This window comes from Lacerta agilis, chromosome 5 (assembly GCF_009819535.1).
Source record: "Lacerta agilis isolate rLacAgi1 chromosome 5, rLacAgi1.pri, whole genome shotgun sequence".
NCBI classification, from domain to species: Eukaryota; Metazoa; Chordata; class Lepidosauria; order Squamata; family Lacertidae; genus Lacerta; species Lacerta agilis.
The window spans coordinates 67,414,705-67,439,053 of NC_046316.1; the positions used below are offsets into that span (position 1 = coordinate 67,414,705).

At 42.0% G+C, this 24,349-nt stretch overlaps 1 protein-coding gene across 1 annotated transcript in view; it reads right to left on the reverse strand.

Annotated features, from left to right (window-relative positions):
• Nucleotides 1–24,349, reverse strand: part of DOCK10 (dedicator of cytokinesis 10) — a 168,098-nt gene that overhangs the window by 78,497 nt on the left and 65,252 nt on the right. The window contains 7 exon segments of the mRNA XM_033150272.1: nt 1,526–1,709; nt 8,322–8,456; nt 8,841–8,963; nt 9,250–9,322; nt 13,068–13,150; nt 18,008–18,097; nt 20,425–20,544. Of these exon segments, the coding sequence (XP_033006163.1) occupies nt 1,526–1,709; nt 8,322–8,456; nt 8,841–8,963; nt 9,250–9,322; nt 13,068–13,150; nt 18,008–18,097; nt 20,425–20,544 (808 nt within the window).

Below are 24,349 nucleotides of genomic sequence, written 5' to 3' on the forward strand. Positions count from 1 at the left end.
CCATAAGCAATAAAATAAAATGAACTGAAGGTAGAGGTTAAAACTTAACTATAGAAAATACATTTTGGGGGTTTACATCAACAATCAAATAACAGATCTTATTCTAATTGCCCCCGCTAAAAACCTTGCAGTTTTTGCTGTCACCAGATCATCTTGATCTGCTAAAAGAAAGGACACTATAGCAATGGTTGAGCGACCCAGCATGGCCAATAGAGGGGCAATAGCCTCCTCAAATCTTTATAAAGAGTGCAAGCCAGAAGCACATGAGCCACTGATTTAATACTGCCATCTCCACAGGGACATAACCAATTTTTCAGTGGAATTTTTTGAAATCGACCCTCAAGCACAGCCGCAGGCAGTATATTCAATCTTGCGAAAGTGAAAGTGTGTCTGTATTTTGGAATTGTTAAATTTTGCAAACATAGTGCCAAAGTGTCAAAATGACTAGGTGGAAAATAATCATACCATGGACAAAATTTCCTTATTGTGGCCAGATTATTCTGTCGCTCGATATCATATAGGAGCTGCCTAATTAACAACTGAAGATCAATTTCTCCCATACAGGAGCTCTGCATGTGCAGGGGCTCTCCTGCTTGTTTTTATAAGTTGCCCTCTGCACATGAAATGTCAGGGTAGAAGGAAAGAGCAGGACAACTCTGCCAAACAGCTCTATGTCCCTATCAGTGATGTACTTCTACTAGCACTACAACTTCTAGCTACACAACATACTAATTTTCCCTTCCTCTCCACTCCCCATGCACCTCCTATATCTGTTCCAGATTTACTTCTTGTCTTCCAGAGCAGTTTTTAAGAGGGTGTGCAGGGAGAGGAGAGAAAGTTCTGTTGTGCAGCCAGAAGTCCTTGAGCCAGCAGAATTACGTTGTTAGATACTGCCCACTGTCTATCTAGAAAGAAAATCATTAGAGAAACATTTTTAATAATCCTTTCATCAATACCAATTAGCCGAGGACTGCTACTCTCATCACAAAACCTCTTTAGCAACGAAACATCTCTGCGGCTGTCAAGTAACCATCTTCTGCTGCGATGTGTCAAAGAAAAGTTGCTGTTCTCTTGTGGAATTATGACTCACATGTAGAGCCCATCACAGGATATGCCCTGTGGTTGAAGGAAGGCTTAATAAAAGCATAGGCTCTTCCACTGCGTCTCCTTTGATGTAAATGCATTTTGAATCATAGGGCAAGTCTCACTATATAAGGTCTCCTAAACCTTTAACAGTGTGATTGGTTTGTGGCTTCCTGCCCCAATATATAAATTAGATGGAAACGAAGTGATAGAAATGCTTTTGCTAATATCCTGTATGTACTGGTTTATACCATGTTGTTCTGAAGGACACTAGCACAACTTTTAAAACATCCAACACTATGCAGTTAACAACAGGGATTGCGAACAATTAATGCTTCAACAGATCTATGCAAAGGGGGGGGGGAGAGAAGCAAAGCTTTACTTTTATCATTGCTTTTTTTTAATCAATGCACCCAAAATTATTAAAGGCATTCCCTGTTACCAAATTTCAGATCTGTGATGTCTGCGCTCTTCCTCTCTTGAACGGACCCTTCTGGATTTATCTGCAGGATCTTGTTGAGAGTGAAAATCCATTCATCCATATCTTGCTCATTTTCAGCTGCCAGCACAAAGTATGTCAAGTCATTCATTTTCAGCTCAAAGGCATGTTTTCGAAGCCTGTTATTCTATTGGATCAAGATATTTATAAGAAGCAGGGAGGAAGCAATAGGAAAAAGCATTAAACTATAATGACGAATCCTATATTGAACAAATAGAACAAGAAGTAGCATCTGTAAGTTGCAGATACAAATGTTCTCTTTAGGCGGGTAATTGGGAATCAATAGTGGTAGAAGCAATGGAAGGTTTTTGTACTTCCTATACCTCAAACAAGAGAAAAAGCATAGGAAAATGCCTTATTCTGAGTCAGATCAATGGCCCATCATTGCTGTTTACACCAACTGGCAGCAGTTCTCCTAGGGATTTAAACTGAGACCTGCGAAAGACATGCTCTACCACTGAGCTAAAAGGTAAAGGTACCCCTGACCATTAGGTCCAGTCATGGATGACTCTGGGGTTGTGGCGCTCATCTCGCTTTACTGGCCGAGGGAGACGGCGTTTGTCTTTGTCGGCAGACAGCTTCCGGGTCATGTGGCCTTGCTAAATTTTAGGTATTTAAAGTTTCAGTCTATTTCCATCAGGACTATTCCTGAACAGATGCTTTGCAATTTGATCCAATAATATCTCCTCAGTTCCACTCAGTTCATTTCGGCTTACTATCAAGTAACTATGTGGGACCACAAACACAGTTGCTTATAACAGTAAGGTTGAAAGTTGACCACAACTGATAATGCTCAGAAAGTTTGCACAAGGCAGTTGTATACTAATATTTTTATATACTGCTCTAATACTCTCTACGCTGGCCCCTACATAGCATCTATGCTTTTTGGGCCACCAGAGTGATGGACCTTGCTGCTTGGTTGTATAAAACTGATTAGTCAGGCTCGTATGGGAAGAGCTGGATATAAGACCTCCCCCCCCCCCCGCAAAAGCAAGTCACTCTGTAATAACTGCCAGATCTTTCAGGTCATTGCTTGAAATCGCTATTGATTAGCACTTTAAAGCAGACGTAGCCAACACGGTGCCTTTCAGATGTTTCGGACTACAACTCCCATCAGCTACAGCTTTGAGGGTGATGGAAATTGTTGTCCACAACATCTGGAGAGCACTGCTTTGGCTATGCTTGCTTTAAAGAGGAGAGTGGATTGATATTCAATAATTGCAGACAGGTTAATCCGTATTCAGAAAAGTGCTGGAAACAACACCCCCACATCCCACACATGCATTTTGTTAAAATGCAAAGTAATGTTCAGAACAGAAAATAAAGTTAATAGAAAAAAGAGACAGTGTGTTCCAATGGAAGCCAAGCAAAATAACAGGGTTGAAATGCATTGAAATATAAAAGCCAGCTAGTGTATTACATGGCTACTGGTACTGCATGGCCTTTGATCTGTCTGCTGACTTAATTGAATTCCTTATAAACGGCTTCTTTATAGCATTCCACAACATGCAAATACTTTCTCTCCCAAGAAACACATACAAATGGGGAGTCCTCTCTTTTAATCTGCACTCAAATTATTCTTTCCTTGCATCTCATTCAATTCTTGAAGAACAAGAAAGCATCTTGGAAGATGTGGACTTACTTGGAAGATTAAAAATCTGCCAAGGATTCAGCTATAGACTGAATCCTCTGTTTATTAAGAAGATGCAAATGAACTGCCTTCATGAAAGCAAGGAACAAATGTCATTTAATTTGAATGTTTTCTATACTGGGCACTTCACCTTTTCTGAAAAGTCATTCAAATTAGATGACAAAATGTTACCGAGTTTCTTTTTTTTTTAATAGCAAAAATCATTTTCACATGCTGAGTACTTAAACATACCAAACAACAGGAATTCAATATGTATTTATAAGCTGTGCTTCAAAGTTATGGCAAGCCTACAAGGTTCTGTGCAAAAGCTTCTTTTTCATATCTACAGCCAAATATTTCCTTCTGTGGCAAAGTTAATATAATGTCACCTCTTTACTGCTCCTGCCACTGGAGAAATTGGCTTTTGACTTTAGTATTTCCCACATTTAACTTAAAGTTCAACATTATAGTATACATAAAGAATGTCACAAACACCACATCATATAGGTTGAGATAGATATTCCAGGCTTAGCCCAGATTATGTATAATGTCTACTGGAACTATCCATCTCTTAAAAGATCACAGAGTGGTTTGAGAAGTTATTCACATTTAGAGTTTATTTAGGTTTTAACTTTCCAACAGCTATTTTATGTTACACAGACTCAGGCCTACGTATTAATTCACATATAACCCCCCCCCATCACATATGCCAGAGAAAGTAGATCAAAATAACTATGAATACAGTACTTCTAATGGACTAAATATATTGAGTTTCCATGATATGAAATACTTTATTCTACACCAAATAGCTGAACAGCCAAGAGCAAACATTGTGAATTAGAAAGTTGGGTGGCTGCACTACAATATGTGGTGTCTGCAAGTTTTCACCAATAGGGCAAATAGCACTCGGAGGGCAATTTAAGTCTGAGAAAGTGGTATGGGGAAGTACTTTCTGTCCCAGGATTGCTATCCCAATCGATTCTGACTCCCACCCTCATCACTGGCTATGTGACACAATTAACTAACTGTCCCTAGCCTCCAGTCAAGGTTCAACAGACAATACACATGTACTTAAGTAAAAGTTGCTGAATATCTGGGCACAAATCTCCAGGTATCTTATCTAATTTGCCCCTCAGACTTCTACTTTCTTCTCCTCTGATTGTTGAGCTCTAAGAAACCTCTGGCTTCCAGAACAACAAACGTTCCAGATGTTCGAATTTAGAGGTTGCAAATGGCAGGTCTGTTCATTCACACTTCTTGTCCAACAATACTTTGTTCTCTGGATCAACTCATTTTTATCTCTGAAAATACCACCTGCTAAGAGATAGGGGAAACAAATAATCTTTCCCAAAGCTTGGAATTAACATTTCCAAATATTCCATGTATGTGACATATGGATCTAGACTAGCCATGCTGGCTAGGGTTGATGTGAGCTTGACTCCAACCATGTATGGAAGGATACAGGTTCCCCATTCCTGGTCACCTTACCAAACAAAAGCTAGCCAGGATTCAACAGGATAAAGTGACCTTTGAATATCTATGTTACCATAATTATATTTCAGGGGGGGGAAACTCTGTAACAATAACTAAAATATGAATCCTGAAATATTTCTGTATGTGGGGAAAATGGGATTTTGTTCCCAGGTGAGGGATAGGGGTGGGGAATATGTGGCCCTCTAGATGTCGTTAAACTACAACTCCCACACTCCCTGGCAATTAGTCATGCTGACAGGGGCTGATGGGAGATGGAGTTCAACAATGTCCAGAGAGGGCTGCAGGTTCCCTATCTCTGCCTTAAAATAATGTGCTTCAGTTTGCTCCTTTTGAATAAATAGGATAAGTAATATAATGTATTATTTAAAGGTACTGTAGAAAAACAACTATGACTAACATTCAACATGCTAGGCTACCAGCCTTCTCTAACAAGTTCCATCTTTTTTAGCAAACAGATTTATGAACATGATCACTAACTCTCCCTTGGTTATGAATGGATGAAATTACAAAAAGCAGGTAGGATAAAACATTTGTATTATACGGTAGAAGAAACACACTCTGTATTTTGCATGGTTGAAATATATGAATGGATGCTACAACTAAGTTAGATGTTGCTCTGTGTTGGAGGCACTGTGGTCAGTCAGAGAGTATTTGTATCTCCTTTTTGAGGCATACTTCCTCTGTTCAGCAAAGACAATAAATATAGTACAGTTGTAAAACTTGAGTATTCGCCAGAAAGTCTGGTTGAGCAACCACAGCTACACAGCAAAGTGCCTTAAGAAAACCTCAAGAACCCAAAGAAAACATATTTGTAGCAACCAAAGCAGTCATAAGGATAAGTGCTATGAATCAGGACCCTAAAAGTTAGGCCATTCTTTCAAGAGGAAGAGGGATCATTCATGGCTCACGTGGAACTCCATGTGTGCATCAGTATTATCTCAAGTGTCCGAGAACTACTAGATCAGGATGATCCACTCTCTTTCTTCCAAGTTGGCAAGCGCATGACACCACCAGAAAACATCTGGTGCAATTTAAGTTAGCTCTACTTTGTCCATTCAACAAAATGTTGCAAAAAAGTTCGTCATGAAATGTATTGGCATTTTTTCTTTTCTTCTTCTTCTTTTTTAAAGCAATTAATGACTCAGTCATCAGATTTGATAACTACATTAAGGAGATGTTCTGTGAATGATATCCGGCGTGAGTCATACTTGGAATATGACTTAGGCAATTTAATTCTATTGATTTTGAGGGCTCTACTCCGAGTATGACTTATGGAGCAATCTAAATGCCTGAGCAGCAGTGGTAAAGCCTAACAGAGTGGTGCAGCCACCACCATGTCCACAGCCCTGCCACTCATGCTGGTTGGGAAAGGCTGGCACAGCAAAGAGGCCCAGTTCAGGCCCGATGCTTTCAGGTGATGGTGGTAAGACTGGCTCAGGGTTCAGCGGATATATGGCCACCCCGGTTCTGCCTCCTCTCTGTCTCCCAAAATGCTTCATTTCAGGGATTTTCATTGGCCAACGCCAACAGTAGTTTCTGTGTGCCAGCTTGGTAGACCGGGGATTTGGGCTGAAATCTTAGTCAACACATACACACACACTCTCTCTCTATATAGATATTGTGCATGCATACAAACTTACACAGTAGTTTCATGGTTACCTGTATTTCAACCTGCATGTATTAGCCTATATACCAATAACAAACTCATCCGCTAAGCACTGATCCATTCATGCTCAAGACATGTGCCTGATCAACAGGTTTGTGAGGGGCCTCAAGGTATTTATGTATTTGAAATATTTATACCTTACTTTTTCACTGAATGATCCTCAGGTCAATTACAATGGGTTATCATAATACACACACAAAAAGTAGTGGTAATATGTGGTCGTGTGTAGCCACAGAGCCACTATCCTGGCATTGGCATCAATGCTATTTACCTGGATAAGACTAAGGTGGGACAGCGGTGAAGTCAGAGCTACCATACTACAGCCGTGCAGTGGCGTCGCTAGCCTCTGCGCTGCTGGGGGCGGCGGCAGCGCAGAGGCACCCCCCCTGGGGGAGGGGCACGACACGTGCGTCGTGACGTCATAATGACGTCACGGCGCACGTGTGTGCAGAAAGGGGGGATTTCCCCCTTTCCGAGGCTTTTTTTCGGCGGGGGGTGGTGACCAGCGAGGAGGGGTTGACAAGCGTGACCCCCCCTCGCTGGTCGCCCCCCCCCCCGCCGAAAAAAAAGCAGCGGAAAGGAGAAAAAGAAGCAGAGCGGCGCTTAAACGCGCCTGCTCTGCTTCCTTTCCAGGCTTTCCCCGCCCCCCCGGCGGTTTTTTCGGCGGGGGGTGGTGACCAGCGAGGAGGGGTTGACAAGCGTGACCCCCCCTCGCTGGTCGGGGCCCCCCCCGCCGAAAAAAAGTGGCGGAAAGGAGAAAAAGAAGCAGAGCGGCGCTTAAACGCGCCTGCTCTGCTTCCTTTCCAGGCTTTCCCCGCCCCCCCCCGCGGTTTTTTTCGGCGGGGGGTGGTGACCAGCGAGGAGGGGTTGACAAGCGTGACCCCCCCTCGCTGGTCGGGGCCCCCCCGCCGAAAAAAAGCGGCGGAAAGGAGAAAAAGAAGCAGAGCGGCGCTTAAACGCGCCTGCTCTGCTTCCTTTCCAGGCTTTCCCCGCCCCCCCCCGGCGGTTTTTTTCGGCGGGGGTGGTGACCAGCGATGAGGGGGTGACAAGCGTGACACCCCCCCTCGCTGGTCGACCCCCCCCCCGCCGAAAAAAAGCGGCGGAAGCACCCCATCCGTGTGCTGCTGCTCCCGGGGTGCCGGAGGGAGCAGCGGCGCGTGGGAGTGGCAGGAGGGGCCGCCGCTCATCACCCCCACCCGCCGCTGCTCACCCTGTCACTGGGGGCGTCCCGCCCCCACCGCCCCTCCCCAGCGACGCCCCTGCAGCCGTGTCAATGTAAGCAGTGGAGAGGCCAGCATTGGGAGAGTGGCCCTGTGGCTCTGTACCACTACTGTACATAAAGCCACACCACCCAGCACCCTTTGGGCAATGAATGGGGTTGCAGAATGCTTCCTTTCAGCTCCGCACTCTAAGTCAACTGACAGTAGAAGCCAAGTGGCAGGAAGGAGGAAGCAAATTCTACCCCCACCCAGCTACCGCTTTGCTGGCTGATGCATGGGCTCAGCTTTGTCTCCCTTGGTGTTATTCCTGGGAGACATTGGGTATGCAGAAGTACAAACAAGCTTTTTTGGGGGGGGGGACTTATCAGTGGAAGGGAAAAGCCCAAAGAGCCCAGTGAAGACTGAGGATGCTTTAGTGGAAGAAACGGAAAACCGGAGGGATATTTTGGAAAAGTGCATGGTTGACTGGAAACCTGAACAGGAGCACTTTCAGGAGACTGAAAGGAGGATGCCATGGAAGCTGTGAGCACATGATGCAACCACCTCCTCTGCACAATGGTTTTATATTGTTTTAATGCTGCTTTTATTGGAGCAATTGCCGATTTTCACAATGTGCTTAAACAGCCTCAGGAGGATGGTTTAAGTGGGACATACGTTATGGAAACACACACACACATTCTGGTACATTTGTACATAGCTTATATTTGAAAACCCAGCAAAATGGCTTACCTGCACAACCCCCGTACAGGAATCCAAAAAGATACAGCCTTTGGGTTCCTTTGATATCTTTTCATCTTTGTAGAAGTTCATTATGTATGAGTTGTCTGACAACTGTGTCAGCTGGAAGTAGCGCTTTTTGAATGACTAGGTGAAAACAAACAAACCAAGATTGGACGTACTGCAAATTGTTTCTGAAAGGTGTTTTATTCAGGTGTTTTATTTTAAGTGTAGCACTACTGATAAACATTTCAAGTATATGTTTTCGGTAGACAATGGCAACATCCACTTTGATATCACTTATAGCGCAATTTATACATTTCTACTCAGAAGTAAGCCCTGCTAAATTCAATGAGGGCTCACTCCAAGGTAATGTGAGAATAGCATTGCAGCCCAAATGCACTTTTATTGATTCTATTTTGAGACAAAGAACTAAATGAAAACAGAAAGCAGAAAAGCAATGATCATGGGAGACAAAGAAGGGAGAGGATGGATAGAAAATAACCAAAACAATGAAGACATAGTACTTACCCGAACCATAATGCTGTTGTTTACTGTGCTGTTAAAATTCCCTTTATAAAGCCAGCCCGATTTGAAAACTCCTGTATTTCCTCCTCCTCCACCTCCTTTTGAAGATGAGTGGGATGTTGTATCCTGTGCAAAACACATGGTTAATATTCCCTTGACTTGTTGATTTCCCTTCCCTTCCACTCACCGCCTATTTTTTGGCAAGTTGAAAACATCAAGCCATACTATGTGACTGAATACCTTCTTTCTATTAAAAAAACCAATTTCCACTTCCTTTTTAATTATATATTTTTTCTTTTTTTGAGCAAGCAATGACCAACAAAGTTTGCTTCTATTATGTTTCCATTAAAATAAGGAAAACAACAAGATACTCAGCAATGAGGAGGAAAATGCAGGTGGGGGGTATGCTTACTTCGTCCTTGTCAACATCTTCATGATCAATTTCAAAGGAGTGTGAAGGGAGTTTATCTGGTCTGCATTCATGCCTAAGGAAAAGCAAATGGATTAATTTTCATCTTCATGAAATATAACGGAGTATTTCCTTTAAAAGAGGAGAAGGGCTGCTAATGCAGTCAGTCAGACCTCTTATTTCTCCATCGTTTAAAAATATAGTGGTAAGAAGTGGATGGGTAAAGCATCAAGGAGCTTGGGAGCATTGGGTTGGCTCTGCCATTGCTCCTACATGCAGCGGCGGAGCAAGCCGATCGGGCGCCTGGGGTGGCGCGCATGCCCTGCTCCCAGGGGTGGGGCCAGCCAGGGCAGGACGCTCCGCGTGGCCTCCAAAGAGTCTGCCTGCCTCTTCCCACTCAGCCACCCTATAGCTGAGGGGCAGGCGGCGGGTGGACCGCTGGGGCAGTGCGGATCCTGCAGGCGCCCAAGCCACCGCATCACTCCCAGGAGAGATGTGTGGCTTGGGTGCACTGCAGGCCCCATGGTGAGTGCTGCCCAGCATTTTGTCACCCCCTCAGTGGTGACACCTGGGGCGGCACGCCCCCACCACACACCCCTTCCTCCGCCCCTGCCTACATGGTGCCAAGCTCCCCATTGTCTTGTCCTTCCCTCGCTTGATGACCAGCAGTGATGTACATCATTGGGAAGCCAGGAGAGCAATGCAGCCCCACTAACGCCAACCTGCCACCTGCTACTGCTTGATTGTGATCTCCTGGTACTGAAAGGGTGATTCCATGAGTATTCTAAAAGTGTCGAATAAACACTGGGACTTGTCCATGCTTAACTCCCTTACAAAAGCTACTATTGTGTTTTATTTAAAACAAAGTAAAACAAGTTCAATAAAATCAACAAGAATATAACATGCACATTAACTGGATATGTGTGTTTTTAATATAGCCAGAAAAGGCTTGGACAAGCATGTACTATAAATTTTAAACAAGTGCCAAAAGCACATCCCAGTTGGCACTTGTCTCATTTCAGAAGAGAGACAACTCCCCAAACTGGGCACCACCTCAGGCAAGGCCCTGCTTCCCAGTTGCCACAAGATGAACTTCAACAGACCATGGCACAACCAGGGGGTGCCTTAACTAAAGATCTTATTGAACAGACAACAGACTTGTTTATTTAATGAGTTGCTTCCCAGGAAACTTCCCAAAGTGATTAACAATAAAAAACAACATGAAAACTAAAAACAATTTCAGATCCCAGAGACACAGTGGGGTAAGAATCTCCATTTAAAAGGCTTGTTAGAAAAAAAGGACTTTGAAAAGTGCTGAGATGTGTCTATCATATAGGTCCTAGGAGGGAGTTCCAATGGTGCCCCCACACTGAAGACCCAATTCCTATATCACACCGAATGAACTCCCTCCCTTCAGATGTCAAAGAGATAGACAACTACCAGACATTTAGAGGACATCTGAAAGCAGCCCTGTTTAGGGAAGCTTTTAATGTGTGATATTTTAATGTATTTGATTTTTGTTGGAAGCCGCCCAGAGTGGCTGGGGAAATCCAGCCAGATGGGCGGGGTACTAATAATAATAATAATAATAATAATAATAATAATAATAATAATATCTATCAGCAGCTTTCTCCTGCAGAACATACCAATCAGCTGGGTAAATAACAGGTGACACAATACTTTAGATATCTCAGTCCCAAGTTGCATAGGGCTTTGTATTCCTGTACCAACAACTTAGCTAACTGGCAGCCTGTGTATGGTCTATATCAAAGAATAGTGTATATTTTCTTAGCAGTTTCACTTCGCAGAGTGAAAAGTTTTCCTTTTCAACAAAAGCCCACATCTTCTTAAAGAGGAAAGAAGTCAGCTGCTCATGGAAAATCTATTCTATACTAACTGCTAAATACACAGGATGAGGCATATTACACATTGTAAATGCTTCCCTGTCATCTTACTTCACAATTTAAGGACAAAAAGACTGTCCCAAAGTCAGCTTTTTTGTCTCCAGATGATTATATGCCCACTTGTGCAGATTTTTTTAAATCCTCCCCTCCAAAAATGTTTCCTGCTATTGAAAAAATTGCTTTTGAGTGCAGCTGACTTCTCCACCAATCTATGTGCTCTGTGAGTGTCCAAAACAGCCAGTTAACGCAACATGCCTTGAGGGAAGGAAACAATTGAATCTTCCCAGTGCAGTGCTTCAAGGTTTCAGTCATGCTGGCAGCGTAGTATCACTGCCCGGTTCAAATTCATGTGGTTCTCAGTACAAAATCCAAAGGCAAGGTTCTGATTAGTACTGAAAAATAAAATTTCTAAGAGCTATTTTGGGTCTGGTTGAAAAATAGCTTGCTGGGAGGAAGGCACTTAAAAAAGAAGATGATGATTTAAAACAAAAAACAATCTCCTCACCAAGCTTCTAAGTTTCTACAATATAATAGAAGTCAGGATGGGATGAGACACAAGGTGTCCAGTGAAAGGCCAACTCGTTTACTCTCAAGCTGTTATTAAGATGGAAAGGACAAGAGATATGTAGAAGGGCAGCTGAGAAAGAGATGCCTCAAAGTGCTGGGCCTTCTGAATCTGCCGTGCAGCTCTATGGGCTGTCCTTGTCTTCAGTGGGCCAGATCACATGGTGTCCCTGTCACACAGGGTTGATAAGTACAGGAAGCAATGAGCGAGTTCTTCACTCGGAACTACTCCCAGGACAGGGAGAAGTGCCTGCTTCTAATAGTGTACATTTCCTCCCCCATCCAACATCCTTATGGGCTTAAGCTAGCTTCCGGTTAATGTGGTCAGGAATGATTTGGTTTTTTTGTTTGCTTTTGGTAGGACCAGAGGGGAAAATCCAGTTGGTTACCCTCTGCTGTCCAAAGACATCAATAAGCAGAATGGGGAGGAAGGCAATTTTCAGGGATTCCTCATCCTCCTTTCCAGACCCCTAAATCTGCCCCAAAGAGGCCCATACAGTTCATAGCTGATTTGTGGGGGCAGGTGCATGCAGAGATGGGGAGGAATGATTGAAATTTGTCTCCCTTCGTGATGATGTATGCCCTGTTTTAAATATTGTGTAATATTGCTTTTAATATTAATGTTGTGTTTTAATTGTTGTAACTCACCCCGGGACCTTAGGGTTAACAACATCTTCATCAACAACAAGATATTAGTCCCTGAGTTTCATGTGTAATCCAGGGTGGAATTCAATGCGGTGTTGCGCCAAAATGAACATTCCATCGGCGCAAGCATTCCAGCTTGTCAGGCAAAACTATTCCCCTCCTCCTCCCCACCGTGCTGTTCTGTAGTTTCTGCTGACGTCCCCCCACAAGCTTCTCAGGGTGGCGGAAATTTAAAAAGCGCCCTTCCTGCTGATTTTAACACCCAAGAGCGATTAGTTTTGATGTCCAAACTGCTCTTGCAACTTGAAAAGGTTAAGAACCACATTATGTTTCCAGATAAATATCGATTCTTTAAGAATGTATGGGAGCATGGCTTGACCAAAGACACCTGAGTTGAAGACAATTTAAGTCAAGGACACCCAGGCTCACTGCTTCCATTCTTACTCACTACAGCACACCGACATTCAGTTCAGAGCGCATCAAGCACTGCTATTGCCCAACATGCATTCCAGTGGAGATTAATTACATGATATGAATTCATTATGACTGAACAGAATGGCAGCCATAGCAGGGAATGTTGTGTATACAGTGTCCTAGGATAACTTACCAGAAACTAGGGAGCAGTTCCACAACATAAACCTAGACACCGACATATAATTATTAAAAATAACATTAAAGCACCAGGAAAAAAATTAGAGTTTCTCTTACCTTGGTAATTGTCTAAAATCTCCTGAGTACTGCTCATATCTGTAGTTTACAATGTGCCATTGGGAACTGTAATATTTACAAGCCTAATAAAATGAGAAAGGAACAGTTACATCAAGCAGATTTAGTGGTGGTGGGGGGATTGATAATTCATATACAGAAACAATGCAGATCAACCTTGTGGATGCACTTCCACATGTGCAAAAAGTTATGCGTGTCCAACAAATATACCTAGTACATACACTGGTCCTGCATCCCAAATGTACCACCGAATGCTTGGTGCTATTATCACTGATGCACCAATAAGCTGTTGGAGGGAGACCACTTCCAGGCACTGATATTCGCCATTCCCATCCACTCCCAACAGTAGATTTATTCTCTTGGAGACAACAGCTGGAGGTAAGAAAACCCTTGTGCACGGGATCTCCAGGATCTGTGCCTCGGAAAAGAAACATTCAGTCGTTGTAATCCTCCATGATTAAGTCACACAACGAAATCAGCAGGGCTGAAGTGTGAGTAAATGGTGAAGAGAAGCTTGTAGGAAAGTATGCAACAGGCCTTTTAGGGTTTTTTCCCTCCTCAAAAGCAGCCCTTTCCTTCAATATAGTATGGAGACTGCTGTTTATTCCCCCCAATGTAATTTCACTCCCCTTGCAAACTCACCAGTCCTAAGCTTATCCATTCTTTCTCCTCCCTGTTTTTTATGGTGCATGCAATCCCTGTTCCAGTGGAATCTGTGGCAACACTCCAATCAAGTTAATGATTGCACCCTCTGTGCAATTAATTATATCTCCTGTCTTTTTTTTTCTTTTTCTATTTTTGCCTAAGCAGAACTACTTATTTTTCCTCCACACAACTCATATTTTCCAAACCATGAGTTGGCTTTGTTGCTCATCTTGGACTCACTCGTTAGCACAGTGAGGTATCTTTCAATATGTGTGTGATTCTCTCTCTCTGTGTACCCATAGTTCATCACATACCCCTCAAGGAGGAACCCTCACTGTCAAGAGGAGTGGAGGATTAAACGTGTAAACTGTGTTGACAGTAGCAGACAGTTTTGTCTTCACACTAAAAACATTTCCCAGTTTATTCTATATTATTCTAATATTATGACACATTTGCTAAGGAATAAAAACTTCACAAGAACTTCACCAAGAAGTAAACAACAAAGAGAATGGACTTGATTAAATCCTGTCTTGAGAATTAGGGTTAAAGCTTCGTGGCAGGATTTAATAACTGTACAGCGCCTTAAGAGCACTACAACATTGTCTAATCAAATCGCAAGTGTGCCTAGTAGCAAGTTGATTTATGCAATGCTGTGTCAGCTGAGCTGCCTTGGCTCTTTGTCCTGTGCTTGTGCCACAACATAGCTATGGAAATAATTCTTAGATGAGAACTAGGAAATAAAAAATAAAAAGGACCACACATGTTGTTCTTCAAATTAAATCTGTGCTTTTGCTCTGATTCAAGTGCCCAGGGCAGGAGTCCTAGAAACACTGAGTTTATTTGATTACATAGAATCATGCTAGGATTAAGCTTGGAAGACTTGCTTTCCAGTCCTACCACAGGTACAGAATGACCTTGAGTTAGGTTGCAATCCAACGCTTATTTTAATGGAGCAATGAGGCCATCTCTTCAACAGCAGCCCTGCTGTGCACACCAGCATTTTGCTAGGGCAATGGCAGAAGATGTGCAGACAAATCACTGCCATAGCCTAGAATCTGGGGGCTTGCCATTGACTGCCAGTGGTGGGAATCCACTTAACCACATGTTTGGCAAGTGGAACATGGAGCCCCAAACCAGCAGTGATGCTAGTGGAAGCTGGCAGGGCTGAATGGAGGGACACCTCCGCCAAATCCACCCCATTGCCCCCAAAATGGCACAAAATGATTTCAGGGTCAGTCACTCTATCCCAGCTTTGACTGTCTGTTTGCAAAAGTATAATAACAGTAACCTCCCAAGTACAATTGCTGCAAGGATGAACAAAATAAAAGCCGTGAAGAACAGTCTGTGTGTGATGAGGAGCACATTTATTTATTTTCTCGCAGTAATTTACTGCCTTTCTTCCATCATGGAATCCAAGGCAAATCCCATATTGTTCCCAAGAAGTCACCCAACCAGGTGCGGACCAGACCTGCTTAGCTTTTGCAAGGTAGCAGTCCCATGTGCCTGTAGACATAAATTATTATATTGCTAACTAGCATAGATAGGTAGGCAGGTAGATGATAGATAGATGATAGAGATAGATAACCAACCCAGCATAACTTTCCCACAAAATTAGAGGCAATGGGTTGTGTATCTGGACAAAGTTAATTAAACCTGATGTCACCAAAGACTTAAATTAAATCTCATTGATTTAAATGGAAACAACATGCAACCAACTTAGTCTAGATTTGACCTAATGCGAGTTCTGCATGAAATGCTGGACTGGGATATAAGGAGATCAGTCGCCGGTGTGCAGATTAGCAGGTGGACAAGAACATTCCTAGCTCTGTCCCCCCCATGATTTAGGTTTTTCTGAAAGAAAGCTGGTAAACATCTGGTCCATGATAAGTGTATATTTGATTAGCAGCAATGTGTACACACTACTATATGAGCCAGTGAAAAAGCCCTTTCAGTGAGTTGGATAAGGATCAGAAAAGATCCCACACTTCATTCATTTTGTGGCTGGCACATGGAGAAAAACTGCATTCTTAAAGAAAGGGCCAGTTTTCTTCTTTTCCACTTGCATTTCTCTTACTAGTCATTATAAGTGGGGTGTGTGTGTGCAATAGTTACGCATGCATTGAAAGATCAACAGAGCATTAATTCGCAATAATATGTCATATTCACTCGAGAATTTGTAAATAGATTACGAGTTGACACATACAACTAACCACTGTTCTTGGACCTACAGTTTAATACAAAAGGGTTGATTTTCTTTATATAAATCAATACATCTAATGTAAACAGAACAAAAAGCACATTCAAATAACTGTAAAAGACTAGCTTGAATCTGCAAAGCTAGTTATATGAAGAACTATATAGTTTTTGGATAGCAGTGCACCATAGATGAGCACATGCAAAGTTCAGATGATGTTCCAACAAGCTACTTCCTGCCAGACCACCCATCTATAAACTGGGCAGAGCCACATCTGAAAAATGGGAAAAAATGAATATTCCTTAGTAGGATCATGCCAGACTTGGATGACAAGTCTTTAAAAAGCGTGCTGATGAGATGATGTTTTTCCTTGATACCATTATGGCATGTGTCAGCCAGGAAGGTTAGACTGGGATAAGAATGGGAATCTAGGAGATTCTACAAATGAAAGCTGGAAACATTTATTGAATATACCCAAGGTTAGACTCAGTTCCTCTTTCTTGACAACATGCGAGAGAAAGGGGATGTTACCACTATAATAAGCATGGAAAAAAGACAGAAGAATAATTAATATCATTTAACCAAGATGGGTGTGGCATTTCATGAACTTCCTCTGCACTGCAGAGCAAAGTTTGTGAAAGTGAAAACAAATCAATTACTATTCTAGCCAAGGGCCATGACAAACCTGCAGCAATTGTACCAATAAAACAAAACAGATCTATAGTATGAGCCAACACCCATGATTTAAGAGAGAGGGTACCAGAGACAAACGGCCAGTTGATGCAAGTTATATCATATACTGGTAGCCTTCTAAATATTGTTCATAATTAGCATGCAAAATAAATATCCATAACATTGAATAGGGATAAATGTAAAAACAGTTATTATATACTATTTTTTATTTCCATGATTTTTCAAAGTGAATGTATACAAAAATGTGTCTGCACAGAACCTGGGGTTAAATTCCAGGAAGTCTGTCCTGTGGATATCATCTGTAAGCAGGGCATACCACGTTGTGGCTCTGTTATGTTTGGGGAAACAATGCACAGCTCAAGATCTTACTAATCATTCCATCAGGCACCTCAACTATATGGGCTGGAATAAAGGAATCCTTACATCAGCCACCCAGAGCCCTCTGTATGTTATTGGAGCAAAACTCACACCCCACGCCAGTCATTGGTCATGTTGTCTTAGGCTGATGAGTTTTGGATCAAAATATCAGAGATGCACCAGGTTGGGGAAGGCTGCCCTTCATTTCTGAGTGACCTTTATTACTGCTGATGGTAACAAAGAACATCCTTATTCTGAACCTTAGTAATACTTTCAGCCTCAGCAGAGGAAAGAAAAGCCTGGGTGCTACTAAATACTTTGTGCTGAGGTTTTCATTTACTTGCTATTTATAGACTTGGAAATGGAAAGTGGAACCGTTTAAAGCCCTTATCCTGAGACTGTTCCATTAACCAAATTCCCATTGAAATCATAATTCCATCTCCCTGCATTTGCCACTGTGTCACGGCTTTCACACTTCCTTTGGCTCCATGAAAGGCTTCAGCCTAAGCAACAACTTGCCAATTCGCAATAATTTCCAGATAGAATATGTCATGTTCTGCTCTGAAAGTCATTGCTTTTCTAATAAAGGCAAGGAAGCCAGTGCTGGCTTTGCTACTGTGTTGAGTATCATGTTTCAACTCCCGCCTCACTTTTTCTGAAGATCACAACTGGAAACAGGATACTTTCCCAAATGGAATACTCGCTAAGTTAGGACAAACAGCTACTCCACACTCTACAAGTAGTGATTCATGTGGAGGGGCCATAGCTCAGCGGTAGAGCATCTGCTTTCCATTCAGAAGGTCTCAAGTTCAACCCGTGATATCTCCAGCTAGGGATGGGAATGTCCCCTATCTGAAATCTTGGACAGGCTCTGGCAGTCAGTGTAGGCTGTATTGGGCTAATTCCCGTCAAGATGCTATTGTTCATGCCTTCTTGAAAGGCCATAACATTGTTTAATCTTTAATTAAAATAAAATCCACTGCAACAACAGTACCTATGTAAGGTCAAGGAGATAAAGCAAATGTTAATTTACCTCTTTAACAAACAAATGCTCTGCTTTTTGCTCTGTATCTTCAGAAACTGATGAGTACAGTGTTCTTATTTCCCAGGGAACTGTGGATATCTGCAATTAAACAAAAGAGATTCAAAATGTTTCAGCATTCTCATTTTAGTCTAATACGGAAGTGGAACAGGGATCTGCTATATAGAGATGGATAACATGGTTCTGAGACAAGTCCTTTGCTTCTCCAACATCATAGCATTTGAGCTAGAGCAGAGGTGGCCAACTCCCAAGAGACTGCGATCTACTTACAGAGTTAAAAACTGGCAGTGATCTACCCCCTTTTGGGGGGTTCAGGTCAAAGTTGTTCAGCTTTTTTGGGGAGGAGGAAGGCCCATTTTTTAGGCATTCAGATCAAAGTTTTTCAGTTTTGTTTTTTTTAGGAAGAAGAAAGCCCCAGTTTTCGGGGTACAGGGCAAAAATATTGAGCTTTTCTTAGGGGAGCCAAAGTTGTTGAGCTTCTTTGGGGGGGAGCCAGTGATCTATCACAGAGGTCCAGTGATCTATCTGTAGTTCACGATCTACCTGTTGGATGTGCCTGAGCTAGAGAATAAGATTTTCCAGTGGATAGCTCAGTCAGTAGAGCATGAAGCTCTTAATCTCAGAGTTGTAGGTTTGAGCCCCACATTGGGAAAAAGATATCTGCATTGTAGTGGTTGGACTTAGATGACCCTCATGGTCCTTTCCAACTTTGCAAGTCTATGAACCTGTTAACAGGACAACTTGCTTCATCAGCTCAACATGAATTGTATCGGAGGGATGTTGATATCCCTGAAAGCAATTGCTATTTTCTGTATCCTGCTGAAAATGAATTTTCAATGAAATTGCTAAATATATTCCTTCTCACATATATCTCAATATCTAATAATGTTCTTTCACACAGCACTACCTGTTTATTGGCATAAACAGGGAACATTTTGTGAAGCATCACAATTTCACAGCATGATTTTGGGGATTAAGGAGCGGAACTGGAAAGTATTTTGCAAGGTAATGTGTTCTATATAAATTATTAGTATTTATGCAGAGCATGTCACCAGGCAAAATGCTTTGCAATCCCCATTAATCATGTAATCCCCATAATCATGTTGTGAAATTGATTGTTATTGTATTATTCAGCATGATGGAGTACCTGTAGTGATCAGAGATGTGCTTTTGCATTTAACCCATTGGACTTGGAGATGAAAAATGTCATCTCTGATTAAAAGAAGCTGGAAGGAAAACTGACAGCTCTACACAGCTCAGAGCAGGGATGACCAATGTGTCATTCTCCAGATGTTGTTGGACTCCAGCTCCCATCATCCCTGGTTATGAGCACAGCTCTAGCCCTTTCTCTGAAGAAAAGAAAACTCAAACAATGGAAGGCTTAAACCAAAATCACTCTCTTCGAAGATTGATTGTATTCAGGAACCAACTGCAAAGATTCTCTGGGGCAAGTTTGGGCTTGTACATTGTGGGAGATGGGAAGAATCAGGGAGAAGTTGCCTTAAATCCCCAGTTCCTCTCTGAAGTTCACTCTTGTATATTTCATGCCAGGATGTGGATGTGGATGGGAGGAGGAAGTAGCAACCACCAGTCAGAGAGACAAGGGGGCCAGGTGCTAAACATCTGGCAAGTTGGCCACATTGCTGTGAAAATTGTATAAACAAAAGTTGTGGCCCCATTTATCAGGTTGGAGACAGAAATTATTCAGCTGTTTGCTCAAATAACCCACTAAAATTCATGTTTGAAATGTAATGGCAGTTTGTGGATTAAAAGCCATTGTTCTAAATGAACAGATAATAACTTAAAAGGAATTCAAGACTCAAAATTTAGAAAGAACTGGGGTATGAAGAATCCTGTGCTCCTCTTAGTATTGTTCTTCAAGTTGCAATGAACTTCCCTTCTGAGAATTAGGCGTGCTCAGACCACTAGCTTCAAACTCTGCCACAAAAGTGCTTCCTGTTCAGTAATGTAATTTTGTTTCTAAACTGCAGCAGTTCGTATTAGTCTGAAATGAGTTGATTTTAGCATCTGACAAGGGCAGCAAATGGTTTGGGGTTGTAGAAATGAAAGGTTGCAACAGCTCACATTTTTAAATGGAAACATTCTCTCACCAAAGGTTGTAGGTTTTTTGCTAGGAGAGGAGCTGGACAAGAGGAAAACTTCTTGGAACCATACCTAGAAAGCACAAGTCAAGTGGAAAAATACTCAGTCCCATGCTTTCTAGGCACAGGACAAGCAGAACTATGGACATGCCCTAATATCCATGTATATATCTCATTGGGTTTAAACGGTTTTTGATGTAGAGCTGGCTACATTGCTCTCTTCTGCAATAAGAACTGGTCCAGCTTAACCAGGAGCTCTAGAGGGGAAATGGTGTTGGGTGAGCTCTGGCATCATTTGTCGCTTACTGAAAAGTCATCATCTGGGAACAAGATCAGTTCCTTGAGACCGTCGTTTTCAACAGTCTTCTCAATTTCCCCAATGACGGTTTCATAATCCAAAGGCTCTAGAAGTTTGGGTTTCTCCTGCTGATGAAACAGAAACAAGACACAAGAACAACATTAAGCTCAGCTGCATCTTTTCTGGAGCCTCAGTTTCTAATATATAAACAATATAAACACAATATGAAATCTGCTGCTTTCATGCACAGCAAGATGTGCTGAGACAAAGCACACACCGAGACAAAAGCATCATCGGCTGGTCAAAATGGTCATTATCAGCCTGATTAATCCCTGATAGTTAGCTTGCTCAAGGGGTGGTGGTGGATAATTATAGCATGTGGAAATAATATCAAATCATCCTGCACTGCCATGTTAATCAACACCTTTAGCTCAGGAACTTGTCCTTTAAAATAAAATAAAAAATACATACGTAATGCCTTGTCACAGCTCATGGGCAATATTCTCAGTAAATTTGCTGCAGAACGACCTGTTGTAATTTCAAAGGTTTCCATGAGCTGCACACTTACCCCCCCCCCCCATTACTTTTTTATGCTTGGACACATTTTAAATTCATGTGGCTTACTAGAAATAGAAATAAAAAGTACTATACTATTGCTCTATTTAACTTGGCATTTATCCTGATCTCTTTGTCAGGATAAAGTATTTGGCAGTCAGCCCCATTCCATTGCCAGTCAGAAGCTGGACTATATAAGCCATTGTGAAAGCATTGTTATTGCCAAAGTGCAATATTAGCCTTTAAAAAAAAAAGTGCTCAGGAGAAGCAGTCAAATAAAAGGTAAGTCTTCATGTAATAATAAAAAGTGTGTAGGGGACGGGTTATTCTTGTTTTCATTATGTATTTTGTCTTTTCTATCTTGCATTTTTATGTTGTGAGCCACTCTGAGATCTACAGATAAAGGGGCAGCGTACAAATTAATTAATTAATTAATTAATTAATAATTCATGTGCCACACACCCACACCAGCTGGAGAGCCCACTAAGTGGGCAAATGAGTTTGAAATGTAAGATTATGGCTACAATCCTAACTCTCATTCACCTGGAAGGAAAACCCATTGAATTCATCAGAGTTGACTTTTGAGTATACGTAGCTAGGATTTTGCTGTCCATGTCAGCGGGGTGATGGTGATCATGCCCATTGCTACGTTGCACTAGGGGTGGCTGGGCACAAGAATGCAGAAGATCCCCACACCCTCTCCAGCTTGGGCTTGACTGTTTTGGTGGCAAACCTTTGGATGTGGAGAGGAGAACAAGGGATTGTTATGACCTGTTGAAGGGGCACACGAATAGGTCAGCAACCAAGGCCTTGGTTCTGAACACAGTTGGACTGAAGGAAAGGCATGGGGGCCTGGTAACCATACAGCTCGGCTTAACTACCTAGACCAGCCAAAATGTGTGGTACTCTAAGTGATGAGTCAATGTGGAACCACTGTTGGGGAAAATATTTGACAAACCATAATATATGCAGATCCACCACACAGAAATCACTGGGTGAAGTATTTGGCTCATCTAAAAACACAATCGCCTGCAACTGAAACTGCATTCATGTTAACATAGTTTCCCCATCCTCTCTTCCACCCCAACCCCTGGAGCAGATTTGGAGGGTGCATGGGGGGTAGGGGCTGCAGCAGGAGGGGGAAGTTTCATTGTACAAACAGAAGTCTATTGAGCAAGCAAAACATCCACTCTACAGTTTGTTTTTATAGGACTGAACTCAGTGATATTCAGGCACCTAAATTCTTTGAACAACAAAAAAACACACAGAGAAGACTTTTGAGGCACTTCAAATATTTATCTGAAGTTTACAGAGGTAATGTGGGGTGAGTACGCAGGCCTTATTCAAAATACAGCATTCAAATAAGATATCCGATAAAGGAGATAGTGAGATCCTACCAATTCAGTTACACGAGAATTGTCCCTAGCATTTTAGCTGACTTCTAAGAAGTTCTAAGATCAAGGTTACTGAGGGTGTTCTGGGTGTGATGTTGCTGTCTCAAAGAGCATTAGTAAAGAAAAGTTGCCAGTATTATATTACAAACTTGAAAGCAACGGGATAGAAAGCCAAGCAGGGAAAGTGCAAACTGTACAGAAATCTTGATTTTGGGTGGTCATTGTATTAGCTTATGCAGCAAAGAGAAACTGGTTTTACTGAAGTTACTCTATGTTTATGAGGTTCACATTTCTTACTACTGCAGCACATTTAGTTCTCCAGAATTTTGTCTATGTTTTCCATTTGTTTTTTTATTACCCTTGAGTTCTGTGTCCCTATTGCCAGTGCAAAAACATTCTACCCCACCCCCGGTATTACACTGGTGCCACCACCATCACAACTTGTGCAATGAGGCAATTGCTAGACTTCTCATGTGTTGGTTCAGCTATGCTTCCCAAAAACCCCAGAGTCATGTACTGGACAGTTCTAAACTGGATCTTGTAGAGCCATTCCAATGCTGCATCACTTCCTTTAGATAAGTATAAAAAGCATTATTTTACCAGAAATGTAGTAATAGACAGCTAAGGAAAATAGATTTCATTCATTTTAAACCAATGTAATGTGATTTTTAGTATTAAGTGATCCAATCCTATCCAATAATATTTCATACTATTATGTGAACCACTTAGATTTTTTTTTTTTTGGAGGGTAGGGGATTAAGCGGTATAGAAATCTTTCCAAATAAATAAAATATCCTATATGCTCTATATGCTTTGGCAGAAGCTTGGAAATAAATGGCACTATAACACAAGGCAAGTGGAGAATAGCTTTGCACACTTAGTCCAACTACCTTTAAAGGGCAATTTGATAGCGCAAAGCTCACAAATTGTTTGAAGATGGTGGCCGTGTGGTGTGGTGCTTGTTCATGTACTTCAGAGAAAGAGGGAGCTGAATTCATGATGTTGATGACCAATTGCCATACATAATGCAATTTCTATTTCTCAACATATGGATGGGGGGGGGAGAGAGAGAGAGAGGGAGAGAGAGAGAGAGAGAGAGAGAGAGAGAGAGAGAACGGGGCTAGTGATTTCCAGACTCGCCTCCACCCATTTCATGGACCACTTGAAAATTGCTACAGGTCTTAGTGGGCTCAATGATTTTTCTGCCTGTTGTAGCAATTGTGATTCCATAGAATTCAAACTGTAGTACAATAAAATACAACATGAGAAATAAAAGAATCAATTAAAAATGCAATTAAAATCAATATGATGGGCTGTCTCTCATCTACAACCACAAATCCAGACACCATAGACCAGACACCACAGACCACCAGAATTAAGCTCACAGGCCACAGTTTGGGAACCCCTGAATTTTGTTTCAGAAATGAGGTGGGGGGATCGATATCTGAACTCCTCCCTATGCCCCCAGTTGCAGGACCCTAAATAATCAAGAGTTCTAAAGTTTAGGATATGCAGTCTGAGTAGTGCTGATTTCATTCTTTGCAGAGAAAATTGGTTGTGATTTGGCAAACGAAGCCCTGCAATTCCCTTCCCTTCTCCTTGCATTTTGAGAGGTTTTCTCTGTGTTTGGGATGGAAAATCCTGATAATTATTGCTACCGTTTTATCTCTGCACCAAGATCCTTGGGATAAAAAGCAGTCAGGAAAGTCTTACAGTGTTTGAATTAGTGCATTTCTTTCTAGAAATGTATGCTGGGAGATTTGTAGTAGAGCTTATTCTAATTTAAAGCTCCAACAGTCTCAGGATTGTCTCGCCTGAATTTAACTTGTCTGGCTCTCCTGGAAATGAACCAATTAGGCAATCTCTGTGCCAAGGCTGAATGATGCAGGATTGGATTTTGATAGTGCTGTTTTGATATTTGCTAGCTTAAATGAGTAATGAATTACGTTAGCGAGATGCAGATGATGTGACTATAAAAAGAGGC